The sequence below is a fragment of the Canis lupus genome, chromosome 12 (genome assembly GCF_011100685.1).
Source record: "Canis lupus familiaris isolate Mischka breed German Shepherd chromosome 12, alternate assembly UU_Cfam_GSD_1.0, whole genome shotgun sequence".
In the NCBI taxonomy this organism is placed as follows: Eukaryota; Metazoa; Chordata; class Mammalia; order Carnivora; family Canidae; genus Canis; species Canis lupus.
Genome location: NC_049233.1, coordinates 72,417,563 through 72,442,532, shown reverse-complemented (window position 1 = coordinate 72,442,532; position 24,970 = coordinate 72,417,563). Strand labels below are relative to the sequence as shown.

The following is a 24,970-nucleotide window of genomic DNA, read 5'->3' as shown; positions in this document are numbered from 1 at the left end:
GACCCGTGGGCAGGGACTGTAATCCACAGAGTGCCTCCTTAACACGCGTCGTGGCTTGCCTTGTTCGTTGAGAGGCTCAGCCAGGGTTTGTTGGCTTGGAATGAAGAGTCTTGAACTTGTGCCCGACCCGGAGACGGACTGCGCAGGGGAAGAAGGTAGCCTGGAATGAGTGAACGTATATGTTCAGTTATAGAATATATATTGTATATTCAGTTTCATTCTGAGCATGTGCATATATATTTAATGGTAAATTCCGTCCGCAGAATCTGAGCGAGGGCCCTGATCAGTCAAGACAATTTGTTGTTGGTTTCTTTTTGGTGGATTCAGGCCGTTTTCTCCCTGAGTAGGGCAACGGGCGGCCGGTCTGGCGGCGGTGAGTGAGCGGAGGGGATCCTGCGGCCTTCGCGGGTTCGGAGCTGGTGCAGGGGGAGCGTCGGGAGCCGGCGGGCGGCGCCGCAAAGTGGGTGCTCGACCCTTGGTGTCGCGCGTCCCCGTCCGAGCGAACGTCCGCGGGCTGAGTAAGCGCGAGTGACCAAGGGGAGGCGCGGCCCGCCGTGAGGCCAGGCCTCCGCTCCCCCGTCTCGGGGCCACAGCGAGGGCCCGGGTCTTCGAAGGCTCCCTGCCCACCCGCGAGGACTCCTAGCGTGGGCAGGTGCAGTCTGGGAACTGGGGCTGCGAATTCGGTTCCAGTAAAACTCGTGCCCTCAGGTCGTGTCCCGCACCCCTGCGCGGTGAGGAGCGGGGGTGGCCGCCCGCGCCGCGCAGCCCGAGGCCGCGGGGGTCGGTCCGCTCTACGGAGCACGTTCCGCGCACATTCCCCGCGCGCGGGCTGGTCCCAGCCGGGTCACGCCGTCGGACGGCGGGCGGCGGGGAGCCCGGGGCGTCGTTGGCGCGCGCTCGCTCCCCGCAGGTGGCTCGGCAGCCGCGGAGAACAAAGGCGCCCGAGGGGCGGGGGCCCGGCCGAGCGCGAGGAAATGGGCCGGCGCCGCCACAGCCCCCCGCCGCTGGGCGCTCCGGGCGGCGCCGGGACGCGGGGACCCCGGGCGGGGGGCGGGGGCGGGCCCCTGGACCCAGGGCGTGTCGGCGGAGACCCCCGGGAGACGGGGGCGGGGGGCCCAGGGCTCGGGGAGGGGCGGGGGGGGGAGGGGGCGGCGGGGACCCCGGGGCGGGGGCGGGGCGGCGCGGGCGCGGTGGGAGGAGAGGGCTGACGCGCGGCGGGGCCGGGCCGGGGGCGCGGGGAGGGGGCGGCAGCGAGCGCGCCAAGTGGCGGCGGGCCGGGGCGGGGCTGGGGGCTGAGGGGACGGCGGGAGGTGGGGCCGCGGAGCGCGCCGGGCTGCGGCGGGCCGGGAGGTGGGGTGGCGGCGGCGGCGGCGGCGGCCGGGCGGCGGGGCGGGAGCGGCTGAGGGCCGGGCGGCGGGGACCGAGGGCCGGGCGGCGGGGGCCGAGGGCCGGGCGGCGGGGGCCGAGGGTCGGGCGGCGGGGGCCGAGGGCCGGGCGGCGGGGGCCGAGGGCCGGGCGGCGGGGACCGAGGGCCGGGCGGCGGGGGCTGAGGGCCGGGCAGTGGGGGCTGAGGGCCGGGCGGCGAGGCTGAGGGCCGGGCAGCGGGGGCTGAGGGCCGGGCGGCGAGGCCGAGGGCCGGGCAGCGGGGGCTGAGGGCCGAGCGGCGAGGCTGAGGGCCGGGCGGCTGAGGGCCGGCGGCCGGGCGGGGGCGCGGGGCAACGGGGCGCGGGGCGAGCCGAGGCCGGGGGCCGGCGCCGCAGCGGGGCGGGCGGCGGGGCTGACGCGCGCGGGCGGCCGGCGGCCTCCTTCCGCCCCCTGAGCCGCGGCGCCCGGGAGGCGCGCTGGCGGCGGCCATGGCGGTGGCGGCGGCGCTGGCGGGCCGCGGGGCGCGCGGAGGCAGGGGCCGGCCCCCGGGCGGCGGGCGGGCGGAGGGGGCGGGGCCCGGGCGGCGGGCGGCCCGCGCGGCGGCGGCGGCGGCGGCGGCGGCGGCGGCCGGGACGAGGCGGCGGCGACGGCGGCGGCGGCGGCGCGGGGCGCTCGGGCTGATGGCGGCGGCGGCCGGGCCCGGGGCGGCGCTGTCCCCGCGGCCGTGCGACAGCGACCCGGCCACCCCCGGAGCGCCGTCCCCGAAGGTGAGGAGCGGGGCCGGGCGGGGCGGGGCGGGGCTCCCGCGGGGGGAGCGGAGGCCGCGGCCGCCGAAGCCCGGGTCCTGGGGCGGCGGGGCGGCCGCGGGGGTTCGGAGCGCGCCTGGCGGCGGCGGCGGCGGGGACACCGGCCCGGGCGGGGCGGGGCGGGCGGGGTGACCCCGGGGCGGCCGGGACCCCGCGTTGCCGCCCCGCAGCCCCGGGAACTTAGTTGGAAACTGGGTCCCGGGGCGGCGGGGGCGGCTGCGCGGGGGGAGCGGCCGCGTGCGGGCAGGCGGGGCTCGGGTCCGGGGGCCCCGGAAGCGGGCGCGGGGGCGCGGGGTCGCGGGGTCGCACCTGCGGCGGGAGCCCACCTGTGGCCGCGGCGGGACGGCCCCCGCGCACCTGTGCGGCCCCCGCCCTCGTCCCAGCGACTGCTCTCAGGACTTTGCAGGTTACCTTTTTTGGGGGTATTTCAACTTTTAAAGCAAAGGAAATATACTTAAACCTAAAAATCCTTAAAATGCTTAGTCGTGAGTAAAACGGCAAAAACCAAAAAACAAACAAACCAAAACAAAACCGTAATACCTGAATTTGCTTATTAAAGGGAGTTGTTCCCGAATCGTATTGTCTCCACTCTGATTCTTACTGTTAAATGCACATTTTTGGAGAATAACATGTATTCTCTTCTCCATCTCCTACCTGGTTGCCTTTCTTAATGGGATTAGGCAGTTTTTTGATGATTATACAGGAGCTACAAAGGACAACCTGCCATACACACACACACACACACACACTATTTGAGAAAGAATCGGAGTCGGTTCCTAGTAGCGGAGCCGTTTGAGACTTTCTGGTTGTCTCGCGGGTTAACTTTTATAGGACACTTCATGACCCGCTAGGCCCTGCTCTGAGCGCTTCCCGCGTGTTTAACTCCTTTAATCCTTGCATTAGCCACGTCATGAGGCCCCGTTATCGCCTCAGTGTTACGAAGAGGAGGCGGCTCAGAGGGCACAGGCTCAGCTGGTGGAGGCCAGCGCCCAGGACGGTGCCAGGCCAGCCTTGTACTCTGCTGGATTGGGTTCGTTTTACCACGTAGCAAGAAGACCATGCTATCTAACAAAATTGTATTCATCTTACGAATCTACATTTAATTGATTTTTTTTTGTTTTAGTTATTTTCGTACGCCTTACGGTCATTAAGCCTTAGCTAGTAATGTGAATAAGTCAATTTGCTAACATCTGATGGCTCACTTATGTTCTGAATGGAATGGCCCAACTAGAGTCTTGGTATTAATGCCTCACCACAGATAATGTCACCTAAAACACTTAAGCCATTCCTCTTTTGGTGGGGATGCGCGTCTCTTGCTGTATCAATTGATGACTCTTACTAGGGAATATTTTTGCTGAATTTTTGCAATGTAAGAAAAAAACTGACAGGGTTGGTAACCTGTTTTTAGTCTTTGCATTTTCTTTTTTCATGGAAATAGAAGTATATAGGACTCCTTTATTTTTTTTTTTTTTTTTTTTTTTAAATTTTTTTTATTTATTTATGATAGGCACACAGTGAGAGAGAGAGAGAGGCAGAGACATAGGCAGAGGGAGAAGCAGGCTCCATGCACCGGGAGCCCGATGTGGGATTCGATCCCGGGTCTCCAGGATCGCGCCCTGGGCCAAAGGCAGGCGCCAAACCGCTGCGCCACCCAGGGATCCCCTATAGGACTCCTTTAGAATAGTCCTATCAACTCCCTAGCAGTTGAGTTAAACAGGAAATGATCTACACGTTTTTTTCCTAACTGGGGTAGGAGGGATTGCTTTAATATTAAGAGTGTTAACAGCAATTTTACATGTTTGTTTTTAAAGTACATGGCATTTTAACTGCAGTTGCTAAGAAAGGAAAAGTAGATTTACATTTACAGGGTAATTGTGATTTTTCTTTTTTTGATTGTATAAAAGATCACTTTTTGATTATTTTTAGATTTTTTTCTCAGGTCTTGCCATGCCAAAATCTTGGCCCTTCTTAGTTATAATAGAAAGTTAACATGTGTATAATCATTTGTCATTAAAGAACCTTTAAGTGGAGCCTTGTAGCAAGTCTGGGAAGATACATAATCATTCTTATTTTTTATTGTTTCTCTTCTTATGTTTTGAATTTTTTGAATGTATAGGATGATAATGAAGATAATTCAAATGATGGGACCCAACCATCCAAAAGGAGGCGAATGGGCTCAGGAGATAGCTCTAGGAGTTGTGAGACTTCAAGTCAAGATCTTGGGTACTGTCATTTTATTGCTTAATAGTAGTTGTGGTGTATTTCTCTCCTCTGCGATACCTCCCTCCTCCCCGGCACTTCAGCTGCCACCTGCACCCTTCCGGAACACTTCACTACTGTGTGGAAAGGTCTTAGCCATGAAGCAGTGACAGTTGCCAATTCCCTCCTTCCCCACGGCTGGCAGCCCCCGTCCCCCTCTCCGTGTGACGTAGGGCACCTCACGTAGGTGGAGTCCTACAGTATTTGCCCTTCCATGTCTGGCCTCTTTCCACATGATTCCTTGAAAGCTCATCCATGTTGTAGCGTATGTCAGAATTTCTCTTCAGGGCTGAACTGTGCTCCGTGGGGGGGACAGAGCAGCTTTCGTATGTCCTTCCCTCTGGGGACGGGCCCGGGTTGTTTCCCGCTTTGGGCTGTTGGGAACAGGGTTGCGGTGACGTAGCTGTGTGGATGTCTGGTCAGTCCCTGGTTTCAGTTCCTTTGGGTGTGTCCCTCAGAGAGTAGAAGCTGGATCCAACAGGACTCTGCGTGTCACGCTTTGGGGACCTTCCGCGGCGGTCGTGGCGGTTTCCCTTCCTGCCAGCGGGACACCGTGTCCACTGGGTCATGTCCTTCCCCGGTGCTTGTGCCCCAGTCTTTTTGGTAAGAGCCGTCCTAAGGGGTGTGAGGTGGCATCTCACTGTCCTTTCGATTTGACTTTCCATAATGACTAGTGATGTGATGACCATCTTGTCAGACTTATTTGTGAATCTCTGGGGGAGATGTCTCTTCAAGTGTTTTCGCCATTTTTAAGTTGGGTGTTGTTTTTGAGTTGTAGGAGTTTTTGTATGCATTCTACTTGTTAACCACTTAAAGTACAGGATTTGCCATTTTTTCTTCCTATTCTGTGGGTTGCCTTTTTACTCTGGTAGAGTAAAAGTATCTGATTGATAGAGTCTTTTGGTAAACAAAATTTTTAGTTTTGTTGAAATTCAAATAATCTGTTTTTCTTTTGTTGCTCATGCTTTTGGTGTCATGTCTACAGTTGCCAAATCTGAGATCCTGAAGAGTTGCTCCTGTGTTTTATAAGACTTTTCTGGTTTGGTTCTTGCATTGAGGTTGTTGATCTATTTTTGAATGTGATAGGGAGTGAGGGTCCAACTTCATATTTTTGCTTTGGGATATCTAATTTCCCACCACTGTTTTTGAGAAAACTCTTTTTGGTTGTTATTTTTAATTGGACGTGTTAAGTAATGTCACGTTCTTGCCTGTGCTGTCCGCTAATGAGATTTAGAGGTTGAATTGTCCAGGTCCAGAAATGCGTAGTCAGCTTCTCAGGATTGGGATTGGTCGGCAGTACACTGGCTCCATCAGACTAGGTCTGTTCTCTCCTCTGGCCTTGGGGAGTCTATGAGAACAAATAACTGTGGTTTGTAGTTCAGCTCAATGAGAAACAGGTTTTTGAAGTTCTGCTTTCTTAGCTGTTTTGACTCACCGAACAGCAGATGGGAAGTGAGTTGGTACCTCGGGCGGATGAACTAGTGTGTATGCGCGTGAAGCCCAAGAGAGGGGATTCAGAAAGGATATCCCCACCCTGTTCTGGCCTTCTAGATCTCATACACTACCGGATTCCTTTACTGCGGACAGTTGTGAGTCTTGGTTCTTTGGGTTGTGTGCACGTGTTCCTGCTACTGTTTGGTATCGCACACTCTTGCTTCCTCTCCCTCTGCTTGTTTTTGGGTGTTCTTGGACAATTGGGAAGTTGTTGGTATGGCAGAGTCAGAAGACTGAGAATTTAAATAAAGTAGTTCTACAAAATTCTTAAAAATAAAACCCCTCAAAAATAAATCCTTAAAATAAAAATGGTTAAAACTTAATACAAGCCACATTTAAGGCATAATACATATTTTTGTGCTTAGCTTTAGCTACTATCCAGCAGAAAATTTGATAGAGTACAAATGGCCACCTGATGAAACAGGAGAATACTATATGCTTCAAGAACAAGTCAGTGAATATTTGGGTGTGACCTCCTTTAAACGGAAATATCCAGGTATTAAGTCTTAGTTTATGTAACAGATTAAGTCTAACTTTTAACTAATAGTAATTCTTTTTGATAGGTTCTCAACTTCTGAGTACTTGAGTATAGATCATTTTTAATAAACTGTATATTCTCCTGCTGGCTGATTTTCCTTTCTGCTCTCACCCAACGTCTCTCTCCACTCTGTTTGCTCTTATGCCTTATAAACGGACTTAAAAAGCAAAATGAGGAAGGTGAATTTCCTGGGGAAAGTTTTAGAAACAGTCATATGTTATGGCCGTATGCAGAGGGGTCCCATTCCTTACCGTTGCTCCCTGACCTAAGCGATGGGGGCAGCTACATGGGGCCGCGTCTGCGTTGGAGAAAAGCTGTCTGTGCAACTAAGTTATTCTTGCTTTGGGTTATTCTGTTTTCGACTTTAATTTAGCTTTTATTCCTTGACTTTGTAAGATTGCGTGGTCTCTTAATAATCTGTGGAATATGTAACATGCAGTACTTTTTTGAATCCATGAAGAGTTTAAACTTTTTAAAAATCTTAAGTTTTTGAAAGTTTTACAAATGCATAATGTTACAAATGTAAAAGACTATTTTTAATAGTCTTTTGTTCTTTTTTTTGGAGATTTAGAGCGACGAGATTTGTCCCATAAGGAGAAACTCTACCTGCGGGAGCTAAACGTCATCACGGAGACACAGTGCACTCTAGGTAATGGGGGGCTTGAACAGACGTTGATGAGGTGATGTTGGAAGGGTATTTGTCCTTTTTCTTGAAGTATTTTACAAAATGAATAAGAAATCGAATTATTTAAGGGCTAAATTGTTTACTTTTGGTTTTTGTTAAAATACAAAACAGGCAAAAAAAAAAAAATACAAAACAGGCACTTGTGTGGCTCTGTCGATAAAGCATCTTCCTACACCTCGGGTCCTGATCCCAGGGTCCGGGAGTTGAAACCTGCATGGGGCTTCTTGCTCAGCCGGGAGCCGGCTTCTCCCTCTGCCCCTCCCCCTGCTTGTGGATCCTCTCTCTCTCTCTCTCTCTATATATATATATATCTTGAATAAATCTTAAAAAAATACAAAAGAGGGATGTCTGGGTGACCCAGCCTTGAGCGTCTGCCTTCGGCTCAGGCCATGACCCCGGGATCCTGGGATCGAGTCCCACGTCAGGCTCCCTGCATGGAGCCTGCTTCTCCCTCTGCCTGTGTCTCTGACTCTCTCTCTCTCTGTCTCTCATGAATAAATAAATAAAATCTTTAAAACAAAATACATAAGAGAATGGCCTTTTATAATATTTCACAGAAGTGTCAGCATGTGTGTGTGTGCAAAATTGGTATTAGTAGTTTTTTTTTTTGTATTAGTTTTTAAAAGTGTTGGTCTTTATTGCTTAAACGGCACATTTTGCTCTATTTTTAGTTTTGTATGATTATTTACATGCTTTGCAGTTTTTCTTTCATAAACATTTTAATGCAGCTCGGCTAGTTTTTAACATAAAACCATGGGTGTTCTGATGCTCTGAGTTTTGAAAATGGCTGTATGACTTGTATGTGTGTGTTGATGCTTTTGTTGGAATTTGAATGGACTCTAATATTTCTGGAGTATTGAATTTGAAGACTACTGCAATATATTGAAAAGCTCTTTTTTCTTCTAATATACTTAACTAAGGATATTAGATTAAGAATAATCCTTATGGGGGATCCCTGGGTGGCGCAGCGGTTTGGCGCCTGCCTTTGGCCCAGGGCGCGATCCTGGACCCCAGGATCGAATCCCACGTTGGGCTCCCGGTGCATGGAGCCTGCTTCTCCCTCTGCCTATGTCTCTGCCTCTCTCTCTCTCTCTCTGTGTGACTATCATAAATAAAAATTAAAAAAAAAAAAGAATAATCCTTATGTCTCAACTGCCTATAGTTAGTATGCATCATTATTTAGCCATTGTTTTTTTTTTTTTTTTTTAATTTTTTTTAATTTTTATTTATTTATGATAGTCACACAGAGAGAGAGAGAGGCAGAGACACAGGCAGAGGGAGAAGCAGGCTCCATGCTGGGAGCCTGACGTGGGATTCGATCCCGGGTCTCCAGGATCGCGCCCTGGTCCAAAGGCAGGCGCTAAACCGCTGCGCCACCCAGGGATCCCTAGCCATTGTTTTTAATAAAGGGATATGTGTTATAGTACATTGAATCTTAAAAAAAATATTTGGTTGAAAGATTGATTTATTTTCCTTTTTTTTTTTAACTTTTTTTTTTAATTTATTTTTTATTGGTGTTCAATTTACTAACATACAGAATAACCCCCAGTGCCCGTCACCCATTCACCCCCACCCCCCGCCCTTCTCCCCTTCTACCACCCCTAGTTCGTTTCCCAGAGTTAGCAGTCTTTACGTTCTGTCTCCCTTTCTGATATTTCCCACACATTTCTTCTCCCTTCCCTTATATTCCCTTTCACTATTATTTATATTCCCCAAATGAATGAGAACATATAATGTTTGTCCTTCTCCGACTGACTTACTTACTTCACTCAGCTGATTTATTTTCCTTTGCAAATTTTATGAGCTTTTTAAAAAGTTGTTTGACTTATATTATGAATATTGTTTTTTATTGTTTTCTAATATATTTTCCTTTGACTACTAGAAAACTTTAAATGTAGAGTGGTTTATGGTTTTTTTTTTTAAGATTTTATTTATTTATTCATGAGAGACACAGAGAGAGAGGCAGAGACACAGGCAGAGGGAGAAGCAGGCTCCATGCAGGGAACCTGATGCGGGACTCGATCCTGGGACCATGGGGTCATGCCCTGAGTCGAAGACAGGTGCTAAACCCAGGGATCTCTAAATGTAGAGTAATTTGGAGGAAAAGCAAATTTTGATAAGTAGTTTTGTTCACTTAGCCTTAAAAGAGCTTTTTATTATTTTTTTCTTTTGTCTGAAATAGGTTTAACAGCATTGCGTAGTGATGAAGTGATTGATTTGATGATAAAAGAATATCCGGCCAAACATGCTGAATATTCTGTTATTTTACAAGAAAAAGAACGTCAGCGAATTACAGATCATTATAAAGAGTATTCTGTAAGTATTGAGGTGACTAGCATCTTTTATTTGGTTTGGGGAGAATGACATTTTGTAAAGTTACATGTGACTTCCAACTGTAATATTTTTATTTCAGCAAATGCAACAACAGAATACTCAGAAAGTTGAAGCCAGCAAAGTGCCTGAGTATATTAAGAAAGCTGCCAAAAAAGCAGCTGAATTTAACAGCAACTTAAACCGGGAACGTATGGAAGAAAGAAGAGCTTATTTTGACTTACAGACACACGTAGGATTGCTTAACTTTATTAGTTCCCGAACCTCACTTAATTGCTTGTCATGGTAGAGTGCTCAGTATCTCCTTTATTTTATTTAGCCATTGTGGTGTGTTTTTTTTGTTTTGTTTTTTGTATTTGTTTTTTGTACCAGCGATGTGTCCTTTCCTGCTCCAGAATTTAGGATATAATTTTTAATGATGTGCTAGTAACGCTCTGTTCACTTCTGTGTGTGTGTATATATGTGAGAGTGGTGTCTTTTGCTCTGTGGTTGACATTTCTCCTGAATGAGACTAATAGGTGTATATCATAGTGGCTGCTTGTCCAAGGGTTGTTTTAAGAAATTTTTTCAGGGATCCCTGGGTGGCGCAGCGGTTTGGCGCCTGCCTTTGGCCCAGGGCGCGATCCTGGAGACCCGGGATCGAATCCCACGTCGGGCTCCCGGTGCATGGAGCCTGCTTCTCCCTCTGCCTGTGTCTCTGCCTCTCTCTCTCTCTCTCTCTTTCTCTCTCTCTCTCTGTGTGTGTGACTATCATAAATAAATAAATAAAAAATATTAAAAAAAATTTTTTTCATATTAATTCACTTAATTCTCACAGTTGCCATGTGAGGTTGAAACTAGTATTGTTCTCATTTCATAGATGAGGACGTTGTATGTGTTGCTCAGCTCCCGCTGCTCTTGCCATTGGTGAACAGAAGCAGGCTACCTTTCCCTCAGAAGTGCTGGCTGTGGTGAAGAGCCAGATAAACTTCACCTGTGTGGCTAGAAACCTCCCCACTGTCCCCTTGGGTTTTAGTTCCTAATGTCTCCTGTGTTTTTAGCCTTTTGTGGGAAGGAGCATGGTGGAGAACAGGAGGATTGTGTTCCTAGGACCTGGATTCCCAGCATAGAATCACTTACGTATTTCTCTTCACGTCAACCCAGGTCATCCAGGTGCCTCAGGGGAAGTACAAAGTGTTACCAACTGAGAGAACCAAGGTCAGTTCTTACCCAGTGGCCCTCATCCCCGGACAGTTCCAGGAATACTACAAAAGGTATCCATTGGTTTTATTACCATCGTTATTGGGTACTGCTGGGGGACTGCAGAGTCTTGTGTACTTGCCTCCAAAGAGTTGAGCTCTGTGTGTACCACCTTGAGATGTTGTGTGAGATCTGGGCCAGTATCCTGTTTTCTGTGGTTCATCAGTGAAGAACACCCTTCAGCCACAACGTAAACATCTGCCGACAAAGCTGGAGCTGCCCATCTCCCTGCCCGCACCTGTTCGTGTGTCCGTGGCAGATGCAGGTGGACCAGTGCTTCGGTCCTTACATTGTGCTTCATGGCCCAGCAGCACCCGTGTCATTTGAAAGCTGATTGGGAGTGCAGACTCTCGGGCACAACCCCAGACCTGCCAACCGGGAAGCACTGGCTCAGTCTGCAGAGGATGTCGAGGAGGAAGCAGAATGGCTGCAGGGCGGGCTGGGCCACCTGGTTGTGCCGGCCACGTCACTGCCCTGGCCTGGCTGCTGCTTCCACTCTGTCCGGGATGGCTGCTTCTCTCTCATTCCCAACCTGGGTGTAATTGAAAATAAGGCTAACAGGGTCCTTTTGTTTGAAAACTCTCACCTTTAAGCTTTATGTTCTTGAGGATAGAGACTGGTCTTTAGAGAACAGTGTTTAAAATAGACTATAGGATCATACTATTTGAAAGTCCAATTTAAATCATGGGTTGCAGATCTTAATTTCGCTTTGGGGTCAGCAAATTATTAAAAGTGATGATTACATTTGTTAGAGTACATGCATCACAAGTTTTTAAAAAAAATTTCTTAAATAATGTCATGTACCACCCACTGCTGTGCATCATGTGTGTCGACTGATGTCATCATCACATCCACCTGTGAGGTGGACGCATCGTCCTGCAGTCCACGGGGACCCACAAGCAGTGATATGGGGTGAGGGGAGGGTGGGAGTGATCAGGAGGCATGGGTTTTGTGCACAGTCTTGAATTGCCACAGTTCTACCTTAGTCTGCTGACTTTTTTTTTCTATTTTGGGTTGAAGATAAAGGAGGGAGACTTCCTCTTTTGATAATCAAATGCATATGATATACTTTTAGCCTGGTGTAAAAAACGTTTAGGCTTCTCATTTATTTTCCTTACTTGATACAAAATGAAAACTTATTTGTTACATTTGTAGTCATTTTCCAAAAGTATTTGGGGTTAATTGAGAAGGTTAAGGCTACCTTTAAAGCTCACAAATTAGATCATTCGTATTAATTGTAAAAAGACAAGTGACAATCGTCTCTCTGATCCTCAGATACTCACCAGATGAGCTGCGGTATCTGCCATTAAACACCGCGCTTTATGAGCCCCCTCTGGATCCTGAGCTCCCAGCCCTTGACAGCGACGGGGATTCTGATGATGCTGAGGATGGTCGAGGCGACGAGAAACGGAAACATAAAGGCACTTCGGTAGGAACATTGATCTTTACTAGGAGCTGTCTCCTTCCCCTTGAGTTTTTGCTAATTTTTTCCCAGAATGTAGAATTAAAATTGTACCACCACCCTTTTTGAAAAAGGACAGTTGCATATAATTTCCTGAGCGCTTTCATTGAGAAAATTATTTATTATGTGCATTGATGCAGACAGGCTGTGGATAGCCTTTGGTAAGTTTTGTATTTAAAGTTGTCCTTAAAGTTATCACAAATAGGTTAGGAAAGGTCATGGACATTAGTTTGCAATCCTATTGAACTGGCTTAGTTTCGGGAGCACATTAACATGTGTTCCTATTGCTTAATTAGTAATTTAGATTTCCTATAGGAAAATGTGAAGGTGACTGGTATGTTGTGCTGTTATTAGGTACATTTTCTTGCATGCCTTTTTCTTTCTTTTTTTTTTTTTTTTTGCAAACTTTAGTTGCATGACTGGGGAGAGTTGGTGTGCTCTGTGGAAGGGAAGGAGAGCAAAAACATGTTGCTAGAAGATTTTTATTTCATTTAGCATAATGTATTTAGCAATTGGCTATTTTTAAACGTAATTATAGCCAACCTGAACCTGAGAATGTGCTACTATTAAATGGGCAGTTTATTTTTTTGTCCCCAACAATTGTAAAACCTATTTAATGGTACATGTTACATAAAATAAGATGCTATTCAAGTATTAAAGTGGTGGTACCACTTAGCTCCTTTTTTATTGGTAAAAGGGGAGCTGTGGTGTGGGCATGATGTTATAGTTGAATTTTCCCTCACTCTGCCTGTAGAAGTAAAAAGTAACCCAACATTCCAGGAGAGCATTTAACAGCATATACCAAGATTTTTAACTTGCACAGAATTTGACCTAGCAAATGCACTAATAGAATTTATCTGAAGGACAAAATTTAATTAGGAAAAAAATGGCCATTGGAGTTTTTGGTTTTCTTTTTAAAGATTTTATTTATTTATTCATGAGAGATACAGAGAGAGGCAGAGACATAGGCAGAGGGAGAAGCAGGCTCCTTGGGGGTGCCCGATGTGGGACACGGAACTCGATCCCAGGACTCCAGGATCACAACCTGAGCCAAAGGCAGACGACCAAACACTGAGCCACCCAGGTGTCCTGCCATTGGAGTGTTAACTGTATTTTTTATAATGGAAATTAGGAATAAGTTTAATGTCCACAGGGGATCCCTGGATGGCTCATCGGTTTGGTGGCTGCCTTCGGCCCAGGGCATGGCCCTGGAGTCTTGGGATCCGGTCCCACATCGGGCTCCTGATGTGGAGCCTGCTTCTCCCTCTGCCTGTGTCTCTGCCTCTCTCTCTCTCTCAATGAATGAATAAAATATATTTAAAAAAAAAGTTTAATGTCCACAGTAGGTGATCTATTACATGATAGAAATGAAGTTCAAAGAATATCTAGGGGATCCCTGGGTGGCTCAGCGGTTTAGTGCCTGCCTTTGGCCCAGAGCGCAATCCTGGAGTCCCGGAATCGAGTCCCGTGTCGGGCTCCCGGCATGGAGCCTGCTTCTCCCTCTGCCTGTGTCTCTGCCTCTCTCTCTCTCTGTCTATCATGAATAAATAAATAAAATCTTAAAAAAAAAACAAAGAACATCTAATGATGTGATAAAATCCATAAAGAATATCTAATGATGTGATAAAATCCACATAATGCTTTTTTTTTTTTTTAAAGATTTTCTTTATTTATTCATGAGAGATAGAAAGAGAGGCAGAGACACAGGCAGAGGGAGAAGCAGGCTCCATGAAGGGAGCCTGATGTGGGACTCGATCCCAGGACCCCAGGGTCACGCCCTGGGCTGAAGGCAGGTGCTCCACCACTGAGCCACCCAGGCTACCCCACATAATGCTTTAAACCATTAAAAAACACATGCATACACACAGAGCACAATCCAGTTTTGTGTGTGTGTGGTTTTTTTTCAAGAACATATTTAAAGATTGTTTAATTTAGAGGAGTAGGGGACCGGCAGAGGGAGAGAATCTCCAGCCGACTCCCTGCTGAGCAGAGCCGGACACTGTGGCTCCATCCCCGACCCTGAGATCAGGACCTGAGCTGAAACCAAGAGTCAGATGCTTAACAGACTAAGATATCCAGGTGCCCCACCAGTTTTGTGGTTTTTTAAAAAAATGAGGGATATGAATTGATAGGGTATGTGTGAACGTGTGAATGTGTGAATCTGGTTTTTTTGTATGTAGACATGCATTCATGTTCCCAGTAGTTCTCAGGATATTTATCGTAGTTACAGATAACCAAATATTTTGATTTATAATTTTCATAATTTATATGAATATATAGCATTTTAATTTTAATTAGAAAATTTAAAATTAACAAATGAAGTATTAAATGATCAGATGTTGAACTCCTAAATCTCGACATTTAAAACACGTCAGATACTGTCATAAAAGGCTTGACGATATTGACACTTACATGGAGTACAAGTGAGTGCATGAAGAACTTTTTTAAATGACATTTATTACTCAGTAAAAATACCCATAGTTTGTTTTTTTTTTTAAGATTTTTTTTCTTAAAGATTTTATTTATTTATTCATAGAGACCGAGAGAGAGAGAGAGTCAGAGGGAGAAGCAGTCTCCAAGCAGGGAGCCTGACGTGGGACTTGATCCCCGGTCTCTGGGATCATGCCCTAGACTGAAGGCTGCGCTAAACGCCTGAGCCACGCGGGCTGTCCTTTTTTTTTTTTTTTTTTTTAAAGATTTTATTTATTCATGAGAAACAGAGAGAGAGAGGCAGAGACACAAGCAGTGGGAGAAGCAGGCTCCATGCAGGGAGCCCGACGTGGGACTCGATCCGGGGTCTCCAGGATCACGCCCTGGGCTGAAGGTGGCGCTAAACCGCTGAGCCACCCAGGCTACCCAATACCCACAGTTACTTAAGACCATTTAGGTTTTTTTTTTTTTAATTTTTTTTTTATTGGTGTTCAATTTGCCAACATATAGAATAACACTCACTGCTCATCCCATCAAGTGCCCCTCTCAGTGCCCGTCACCCAGTCACCCCCACCTCCCGCCCAACTTCCCTTCCACCACCCCTACCCTACTTCGTTTCCCAGAGTTAGGAGTCTCTCATGTTCTGTTTCCCTTTCTGATATTTCCCACTCATTTTTTTCTCCTTTCCCCTTTATTCCCTTGCACTATTTTTTATATTCCCCAAATGAATGAGACCCTATAATGTTTGTCCTTCTCTGATTGACTTATTTCACTCAGCATCATACCCTCCAGGTCCATCCACGTCGAAGCAAATGGGGGATTTGTCGTTTCTAATGGCTGAGGAATATTCCATTGTATACATAAACCACAGCTTCTTTATCCATCATCTTTTGATGGACACTGAGGCTCCTTCCACAGTGTGGCTATTGTGGACATTGCTGCTAGAAACATCGGGGTGCAGGTGTCCCAGCGTTTCACTGCATCTGCATCTTTGGGGTAAATCCCCAGCAGTGCAGTTGCTGGGTCATAGGGCAGGTCTATTTTTACCTCTTTGAGGAACCTCCACACAGTTTCCCAGAGTGGCTACACCAGGTCACATTCCCACCCACAGTGCAGGAGGCTTCCCCTTTCTCCGCATCCTCTCCAACATTTGTGGTTTCCTGCCTTGTTAATTTTCCCCATTCTCACTGGGGTGAGGTGGGATCTCACTGTGGTTTTGATTTGTATTTCCCTGATGGCCAGTGACGCGGAGCATTTTCTCATGTGCTTGTTGGCCATGTCTATGTCTTCCTCTGTGACATTTCTCTTCATGTCTTTTGCCCATTTCATGATTGGATTGTTTGTTTCTTTGGTGTTGAGTTTAATAAGTTCTTTACAGATCTTGGAAACTAGCCCTTTATCTAATACGTCATTTGCAAATATCTTCTCCCATTCTGTAGGTTGTCTTTGAGTTTTGTTGACTTTCTTTTGCGGTGGGAAAGCTTCTTATCTTGATGAAGTCCCAATAGTTCATTTTTGCTTTTGTTTCTCTTGCCTTCATGGATGTATCTTGCAAGAAGTTGCTGTGTCCAAGTTCAAAAAGACCATTTAGTTTTTAAACAACTTTTTACGAAATAAATAATGCCCCCTTGTGACACGGCAAATGGTGTCGAAGCTGTCTTGGAGTAGTAGCAGTTGAAGCAGACAATTCTGTTCATGTTAAGTCAGAAAACAATGGCTTAAGGTACTTGCTGGTATAAATGGAATCAGCTTTGTGCTGTCATATTTCTAAGACAGGTAGGTGATTTTTAACATGACTTCTTTCAGTTTGCACTAGAAAACTTTTTTTTATATTTATAGTTATTTTTTTATTTTTACTTTGATGGAACTTCAAAACTTAAACAAAATCTTTGCTGTAGCATGCAAAGTCACTCTCAATCTGTGTCTATTCCAAGGAATCTGTGTGTGCTTTTGACCTCCAGGACAGCTCCTCCGGCAACGTGTCTGAAGGAGAAGGCCTTCCCGATGGCCAGGAGGAGCCATTCCAGGGAAGACAGAGATCCAAGGACAAAGCTGCTACTCCAAGAAAAGATGCTTCCAAACGTTCTGTACTGTCCAAGTCAGTCCCTGGGTACAAGGTAGAAGAAAAAAGCCCCTGACTCCGCTTCTTCCCTGACCAGCCTCTCTCCCCGACATAGTTTAACTTTGACTTTCAGAGTTGCGGAGCTCTGCCTGCTGCACTTGACTAGCTGCTCTTCTGTGGCGTGTGCCCTCTGTCAGCTTCCTTCTTTTTTGCTTTATTTTCCTGGTGGCTTTTCTGTCACTTTTGCCTATGGTTCAGCTTCTGTTTTCTGTATATGTACAATTTATAAGAAAATCTTTTTTTGTCTTTTAAACAATAACCAGGCAAGTATGGGTTTTTAAAAATTTATTTCATAGACAGAACTTTATCCTTTGTTTCCTTGGAGTAAAGATCATAATTATCTGACATTTAAAATATCCTAGTATTTAGTATAGCTGAGCATGCTAAGCTGTAAAGTAAGGGTGGAGAGACTCTTGGAATAAGCTTCCTCTCCTGGAGAAAGAACTGGGTTCAATCTAAAGGTTATTTGATCCATTTGCCAAATCTAGCTAATTCTGTAACTGAAAATAGTAAAACCTGTTATTTACACTGTGGTGATTTTTAGCCTAACCTCAGCAAATAGCCTCTCTAATTCTACAACCAGGATTTAAGCATTATTTAGTGACGTAGTTTGGCTTACATACGTGTACTTGTTAACTTCCGGTCTGGATGCTCTCAGAGTAAGATAGTATGCTCTCAGCAGTATTGTTACTGCTCCTCCTGCAGTCTGTCCTTTCCCCTTCAGAGGGCTTGGTGAGAGGTGAGTAGCCTTATCCCCACGTGGGGGATAGGAGTGTCCTACAAGGAGTGAAATCAGCTGTACACTTTTATGTTCTGGATAGTAATAGTAAAACGGACCATTCCTATGGTCTGGAATGTATCCGAGTATGATTCTTATTGTGGTTATGAAGGTGTTTGAAGGAATGTTTTAGAGTAAGGTGATCGAGTAGTTTTGCCGAGTGGACTTATTAAACATCTTATCGTGTGTCACGATTGGGATGGCGGTGGACGATCTAGAAGAACAGGTGCATGCAGGCTGCCAGCCAACTTCCCTTCCCCAGACGGACCCTTCTAGCAGTCCACTTACCTTTCTTTTCCTGTAGTAAACAAAGCAACTTAACAAATTAGTGTTATTAGTGTATTTAATCCATATTTAACATTGAAAATGCTTTTACATAATCAATTTTAAAAAAGCATATTTTTTCAGCCTATGACAAGCAAATCTTAAGCTTCTTTCGGCAAGGGTTGGCTTTCCAAGGATGGCTTAAGTAGGCTGCAGCTATGTGATTTTTATACTTGTTTTTACATATGTAGCTTACCTAAGTTTTAAAATGAAAGATTTAATTAATGCTTATAATTGAAAGCAAATGAACTCCAAAGATTAAATCTTGGAAAGTTAGCCTGGTATGTGTGCTGCAGAGTGTGTTGCTGGTCTTCAAATGGGGGTGGCAGCTCAAAGTACTCTGTCAGCATTGAGGAGATCTTTCACAATAAGCCTGGATTCATCGTGGGTTCGGAGGAGAGAATGTTGAAGTAGATGTTTTTATAGAGGCTGAAAATGAAGAATTGTTCCACAGTATCATTGATTTAATAGAGAAGAAATCCTATAGATTAATCTCAATTGATATTACTCAAGGGAGTGTAATATGCAAAATACACATTTTATAATTTCTGTGAACATTTTTAGTACCTAAAAATGTTTCAGGTATTTCAAAGTTTTACCTAGACTTAATACATTAATGTGAACATGCTTATTAAAAGTAACCTCTCTATGAAAAATATTAATAAGCCAAGATGTGCCTAAATATTAGGGTACTTCAAGCTGAAGGTCATATATATAGATATGTTGGAGTTAAGAAAAATGATGTATCTGATGTCTTGCTTAGTAAGATTCACTAGTGCTTGCCCTTAATTTGTAGGACAGTATTGTTTAGGTTACATTAACCTGCAATTAAAGCATAATTGTTAGGATTCAGGCCTATGTGACAAGTTTATAATTAAAATCTATACTATATTAGTGCTACCGTGAAAGTCTCACTTATCTTTGGTTATTTTTCACACAGGAAAGTCAGTGTATTGTGAGCCTTCTATTTGAGATGCTGAGAACCATTAGGAGGAGAATTTCAATTTTCTTGTCAATAGTGAAACTTGGATGTTGTTGCAGTTACTAGAGGTAGAACTGTCTCTGTCAGATGTAGGGTTCTGTTCTGTCATCTTTGCGGGAGTTCTGTGCACTGCTCCCTTCCTCCTCCGTCAGAGGAGTCTCCTTCCCAGACTAGCTTCCCAGCTGGCAGTCCTGGGTTTGAGCAGGGTGCTTCTCAGAGAGCTCAGAGTGCTTCAGTGAACAAAGAATTGCCATAGAAAATGCTACAAAGCTCTCTCTCTCTCTCTCTCTCCCTCCCTCCCTCCCTCCCTCCCCCTCCCTCCCTCCATTCTCCACCCCTGTCATTCCCTCTTTCATCAAGATGAAGACTATTGGGTAAGAAAAAATTTAAGTGATTTAACAAAATATTATGTGAAGCTTAGAAGTAAACCTAGAATTTTCTTGGTGTTCCTTTTTATCATAGGTGTTGAATGTATATTTTAATGGCTGTAGAACTTGAATTGCTCTAGAATGTGAATGACTAGCCTTGTGTTTTATTCCTTTTTGACTTTTGTAAAGGATCTCCTGTGAGGAGTTCTTTTAGAATTTAATACTGTGTAGTTACTTCCCTGACTTTAGTGAAAGATGTTCGAATACTTGGTATGTCAGTATCTAACGTCAACTACAAGTATTAAATAAGTATATCTTTTACATTCGGTGCAGGTGCCATAACCAAAAGAGAGCTCTTATTTTGGTCTATTGAGAGGTAGTTTTCTGCTGTATATGATGGCAGTTACAGATGTGGACGTCACCGGGTCAGAACTTGGATCATAGAAGTATACTTCTAGCTATTTCGTATTTAGGTGTAGGAGACACAGCGAGAACCTCCTGCTTAGAATGTAGCAGCAACAACGGAGGGTAACTGCACACTGCACATGGTGTGAGCATGTGACACTATCCTTTTGTTGGGGGAGCAGGGTATACAGATACACATACAGGAGATGTAGAATAGCTCACGGTAAAGTTTTATATGTATGTTTTAACTTCCATGGTATTTATTATTTTGTAGAGACATTTGTGATTGTTTAGAGTTATTGTTTTTATTATATTTATGTATAAGGTTGACTTTTTTTTTAAATAAATAAGCCAAAAATTATTTTTGAATGCCTCTGTCATCTTTTGCAAAGAAAGACAAGACATAAAGAATTTAAATAATTAAGAACAAATTATTTAGGCCTAACAGGTTTTGAAGGTGGCAGTGAGACATTTCAAAGCTGGAATGCTGTATACAAAGTTGGAGTTTCCTTTAGGCTCCTCTTTTGGTTTAGTAGCTTAGGAGAGAGAAATAGAAGATATACTTGGCTGGGTTGGAATAAAACAAATACGACAATCCTGTTGAAGATACTCTCCCCCCTAGTTTATGTATACACACATGCCCCCGGCCCAGCTCCTACTTGGCCCATGCTAGCCCTTCTTTTTCTGCCACCGTTACTAGGTATTCAAATAGCACGAACACCATTTTATGATGGTCAAAACCATGATGTGTACATTCTCCCTCCCCTGATGATAATTGTAGGTGCCATGAATCTTTTCTTCTTCCTTTTCCATGTGTTGATGTTTTCTTAAATCCCAAATACCTTCATTTGATTGAGCAAATCTTTAACCTAAAAAACAAACGGTACTCAAGAATATGAGGGTATTGTAACTTTTTTAAGTGATAGCTTTTTTTTTTTTTTTTTTGCGTGTCTGAAAACTTACTTTTTTTTCTTTTATGTTTTGTGTCTTAAACTGAATGCTTTTCCCCTAAGCATAGGCTTTTTTATTCTTAGATATGCTAAGGGAATAATCATAGCTTGGTTTCCAGAAACATTTATGCACATGACAATGTATGGATGAGACCTTTTTCAACTAAAACTGTTAAAATATTGGTTTTGTGACTTAGATTTTATAGATCTATTTTTACAACCTTGTAAAATAATCAGGTTTTAACAAAATCAGTATATAAGCTTCTTAACATGGAGCCTTCCATTGTACAGTAAGCCAGACTTCTAGGTAATGGTCATTCGGTACCTGGATTTTTCTCTTCCAGTTAAAAGTGCAATTTGACATTGTAGTCTGCCCTTCCAGTTCATTATACAGATCTTACTGTGCCCGTAGGCAGTGTAGAATGCCACATTTAATCCTAACATGAGATCATGCTGTTGACAAAATTTTAAAACCACATCTAAGGCTTTAGCCAGTAGGCCATTGTATTTGAAAGCTGGCTCTCAAGTTAGGTCTTTCAAAAAGGTCCTCATTAGCAAGATACCAAAAGTAAAGATAAGGCAGTTACAATTCCTTATGAACCCATAGGAAGTTCTTCTGGCATGAATTTATAGCCCTCTTCTACCCTTCCAGCCAAAGGTCATTCCAAATGCTCTATGTGGAATTTGTCTGAAGGGTAAGGAGTCCAACAAGAAAGGGAAGGCTGAATCACTTATACACTGCTCCCAGTGTGATAACAGTGGTAAGTACTGACATGTCTTCTTAACATTTTAACCACCCTATTTGTTGCTTCAGAAACCAGGATTTCTAGTTGTCAGCTAGACCTGAGTCAAAGAATCATCAAATATATAGGGTGACCTATGAGGCATAGAAAAGCAGCCCGTGTATTCTCTACTTTGTATTGTCATTTCTTTGGTGATTAAACATTGTAGCCATTCTCAAGAACTCCCGAAGCAAATTAGCATTTGATTATGCCATAGTAAGTGCAAAATTCTTACGTGAAATACTAATGCTGGTTTTGGTTTAGGCCATCCTTCTTGCCTGGATATGACAATGGAGCTTGTTTCTATGATTAAGACCTACCCATGGCAATGTATGGAGTGTAAAACTTGCATTATATGTGGACAGCCCCACCACGAAGAAGAAATGATGTTCTGTGATGTGTGTGACAGAGGTTATCATACTTTTTGTGTGGGCCTTGGTGCTATTCCATCAGGTAAAGACTGAAAAAAAGGAGGAACGTTATCTCTGAGTGAAGGGACTCTCCCAGCCTTTTTTTCTTAAAGGCTCACATAAACACCATAAAGATCCTTCTGTTCACAAGAAGTGACCAGAGCTGTGGTTACCCAGAAAATGTCCACCTGCTTTTCATCCCTAGGTAACCCAACTGAATCACAAGTGGGATGTAAGTGTTAGAGGTACAGCTTAATACATAGAGAACTCATGTCTTTCTACTGGAAGAACTAAAGAGCATCAGTTTGTTTCAAAGCCTTGATTTTATTTTTATGTCATCTATTCAGAAACTTAACAAAATGACTGCTATGCCTTTATAAATATTAAACCAGATTTCTATAAAATGAGACAGCATGACAATTCCAGATAACTTTGGAATGAACAGAGTCGAATAAATCACAGTAATTGGACTAAAATATTACACATAATTGTGTAAATTTAGAACTTATTTGCATAGTTAACACTGTATAATACTTTATAAAATGTATGCCTAGAACTAAGTTTCCTGGGAATCATTAAGAAGCAGGCAACTTGAAGTTCTGTAGTAACTCAGATGGAGTACATGGTGCAGTTTATCAGTGATTAAGTTTAAAGTGCTGAGTCTGGTACACCGGCCTTGGGAGGAAGTTTAGACTCGCACTTGCCACTGAGCAGCAGGGAAACGGCTGAAAGTGAGCCAAACTCTGTAACAAGTTTTATATCAGGATTTGTATTATTGAACTCAAAGTGTGGTAGTGTTTGGGTTATAGAAAGGATGGTAGTTTTCAAAGGTCCCCATCATTACACACAATTACCTCCTGCCCCCTCCACTTGCATTGAATTTCACATGGTATTGATTACACTGATTATTTTAAGGGAGTTTATTTTTCTCCTTAAAAATTATTAGAACTCCTTATTAGAACTAAGTGCCCTTCACAACACAAATCCACAGAGAAATTACTAGCGATAGCTAAAGGAGAGCCAAATGGGTTTAAAATTCAGTCCTAAAGAATTAAATTTCATAGTATATTAACTAACAATTTTTCTCCTAGGTCGCTGGATTTGTGACTGTTGTCAGCGAGCCCCCCCAACTCCCAGGAAAGTGGGCAGAAGGGGGAAAAACAGCAAAGAGGGATAAGATAAAATAGCTTTCTGACCCCAATATTGTAATATGGATATAAATGAAATATTTGGTGCCAATTTATTTACATTCTCAATTTTATGCCAATAAAAGATTTCTGAAATTAACTATGTGCTTAAAATCTGCTACTTTATTTATTATAAGCTACTTTTACCTTCGAAACCAATTTTAGATAGAGAAATCATAGTTCATTTTCCCAAAGTTTTTTTTAAATCTTTAGTACTTTGGCTCTATTCAGAAATTCAGTGGAAATATTACGTAATCGAAATACTCAACTATTCCTTCATTGACCAGAAAGTGAATAGTAGTTGCATGAAATTTTCCTAATCTATATGGTCTCTGGCCTACCACTGGCAGCATAACAAAGTTATTTAATGATGGAAGAATTTTAACTAATAGGTAGGCCAGGATGATAAATAACAAACGATCTGATGAGAGTTGGTGCAGCTGGGTTTCCTGTCTGGACAGGGGCGCCCACTCCACCTGGGGGCAGGCCCAGCGCTTTAGCCCCGCAGCCACGCAAAAGCGCAAAAATGTACGTTTCAGGCTTGATTTCAGCAGCAGCTTCAAAGTCCTAAACACATTGTAACTTCATTCAGAAACTCTAGGGAGAACACAGTTCTAGCTACCAGCCCTTTCATCTGATGCTCTGTTTTGATTTATCTTCTATATTCCTAGGCTACTGCCCTGTTTCAGTCACCTGACAAGCTATCAACCGGAGTCTAAACATTTTATTGTGCGCATTCCTTTTACAGGAATTTTGACCTCTGAGAAAATACTAACATCGTTCTTGCTGCTTTCCCTCCTTTTGGGGTGTATGAGGTAACACAAGCGTATGGCTTTATTTTCCATCCCCCGATCAGAAGCCACAATTTCCACCAGAGAACGTAGCTGGGTCGTAGCGGGGCTCGCAGACTCAGGGAGGAGGCTCCAGGGCGCGCCAGGGCGTCAGAACAGAATCTCCAGGACCAGCTTGAGGACGCTAATCACTATGGTCCAGAGCACGGACTCCTCCTCCTGGGACGCGTCCTCCGGGGCCTGGGCCTGCCGGTGAGCCACGTCGCGGGCCTCGGAGGTGGCGGCCTCGGAGAACGGGGACGGCTCGAGCCTCCGGTCGTAGTACACCTTCATCTCGAACTCGCTCTCGTGGTGGGACGGGTGCCCGTAGATGCCGATGCCCACGGGCCGCTGGAAGTGCGCGGGGATGGCCACCACGTCCTGGCCGCACGTGACGGACTGCAGCTCGTAGTCGTCGAAGCTGGGGTGCAGCGTGCTGTCCGACACGTACAGGTCCGCGTCGCCCTTCAGGCTCCGCATCCTCAGGACGATCTTCCCCTCGTGGTTGAGCCGTAAGTAGCTGTAGTTCCCGGCTCCTATCTGGCCCTGCACCACGTGCAGGAGGACCCAGTCTTCGGGGACTTCGTCCTCGTCCCCCGAGCTCAGCGAGGACACCACCTGCGAGGCCAGCAGGACCAGCAGAGCGCGCTTCCAGGCAGCGGCCATGCCCGACGCCGGCCGGTCACCTGCCTCCTTGCGGTCGCGCTGCCGGAGGACCAGAGGCACCCTCAGCGCGGCGGGCGGGGCTCAGGGGCGGTCCCCTGGGAGGTGCAGGGGGGGAGGGCGGAGAGACAGGGAGCGCTGCGGGGGGAGGGGGGACGGAGCGATGCACGGAGCAGGGGAGAGGCGGAAGGTGCAGAGGGAAGGGAGGGGAGGAGGGAGGGGAGGAGGGAGGGGAGCGCGCAGCGGTGCGGGGAGGCGAGGGGGGAGGAGGGGCCGGAGCGCTGCAGGGGGGGCGGGGAGGCCGCGGGGAAGGGTGGGGGGAGGGGGCGGGGGACGGCGGCGGAAGGGGCGCGGAGGGCGGGGCCGAGCGGAGGGGCGGCTGTGCGGCGGAGGAGCCCCGGCCCTACTCACCCCCGCTGCCCGCCCGGCGCCGCGTCTGGGACATCGGTGCCGCTGCCGGGCCGCCGCCGCGCCGCAGCAACCGGAAGTGAGGCGGCGCCCGGAAGTGAGGCGAGACCCGGAAACGGAAGGCGTTGGCCTCTGGCGGCCCTGACGGCGGG

The 24,970-nt window shown here is 45.9% G+C and overlaps 2 protein-coding genes across 7 annotated transcripts; one reads left to right on the top strand and one right to left on the bottom strand.

The window, feature by feature from the left end:
- Positions 1–136: 136 nt before the first annotated feature.
- Positions 137–23,017, top strand: PHF10 (PHD finger protein 10). 6 transcript variants are annotated; one of them, XM_038555017.1, is made up of 12 exons: positions 137–155; positions 4,288–4,394; positions 6,290–6,420; positions 7,028–7,111; positions 9,330–9,463; positions 9,561–9,710; positions 10,622–10,731; positions 11,993–12,146; positions 16,571–16,726; positions 21,191–21,299; positions 21,585–21,773; positions 22,822–23,017. In XM_038555017.1, the coding sequence occupies exons 2-12, from the start codon at positions 4,342–4,344 to the stop codon at positions 22,905–22,907; spliced, it is 1,356 nt and encodes a 451-aa protein (XP_038410945.1). In that variant the 5' UTR covers positions 137–155; positions 4,288–4,341; the 3' UTR covers positions 22,908–23,017. The 6 variants fall into 6 exon arrangements, with proteins under 6 accessions (XP_038410945.1, XP_038410944.1, XP_038410946.1 ...); XM_038555016.1 differs by lacking the exon at positions 137–155 and adding an exon at positions 246–373; XM_038555018.1 differs by lacking the exon at positions 137–155 and adding an exon at positions 588–652.
- Positions 22,035–24,900, bottom strand: C12H6orf120 (chromosome 12 C6orf120 homolog). Its single transcript, XM_038555023.1, has 2 exons — positions 24,822–24,900; positions 22,035–24,452 (listed from the first exon to the last, which is right to left on the bottom strand). Exon 2 carries the CDS (start codon positions 24,411–24,413, stop codon positions 23,859–23,861), a length of 555 nt encoding a protein of 184 aa, XP_038410951.1. The 5' UTR covers positions 24,414–24,452; positions 24,822–24,900; the 3' UTR covers positions 22,035–23,858.
- Between the last annotated feature and the right edge of the window lie 70 nt (positions 24,901–24,970).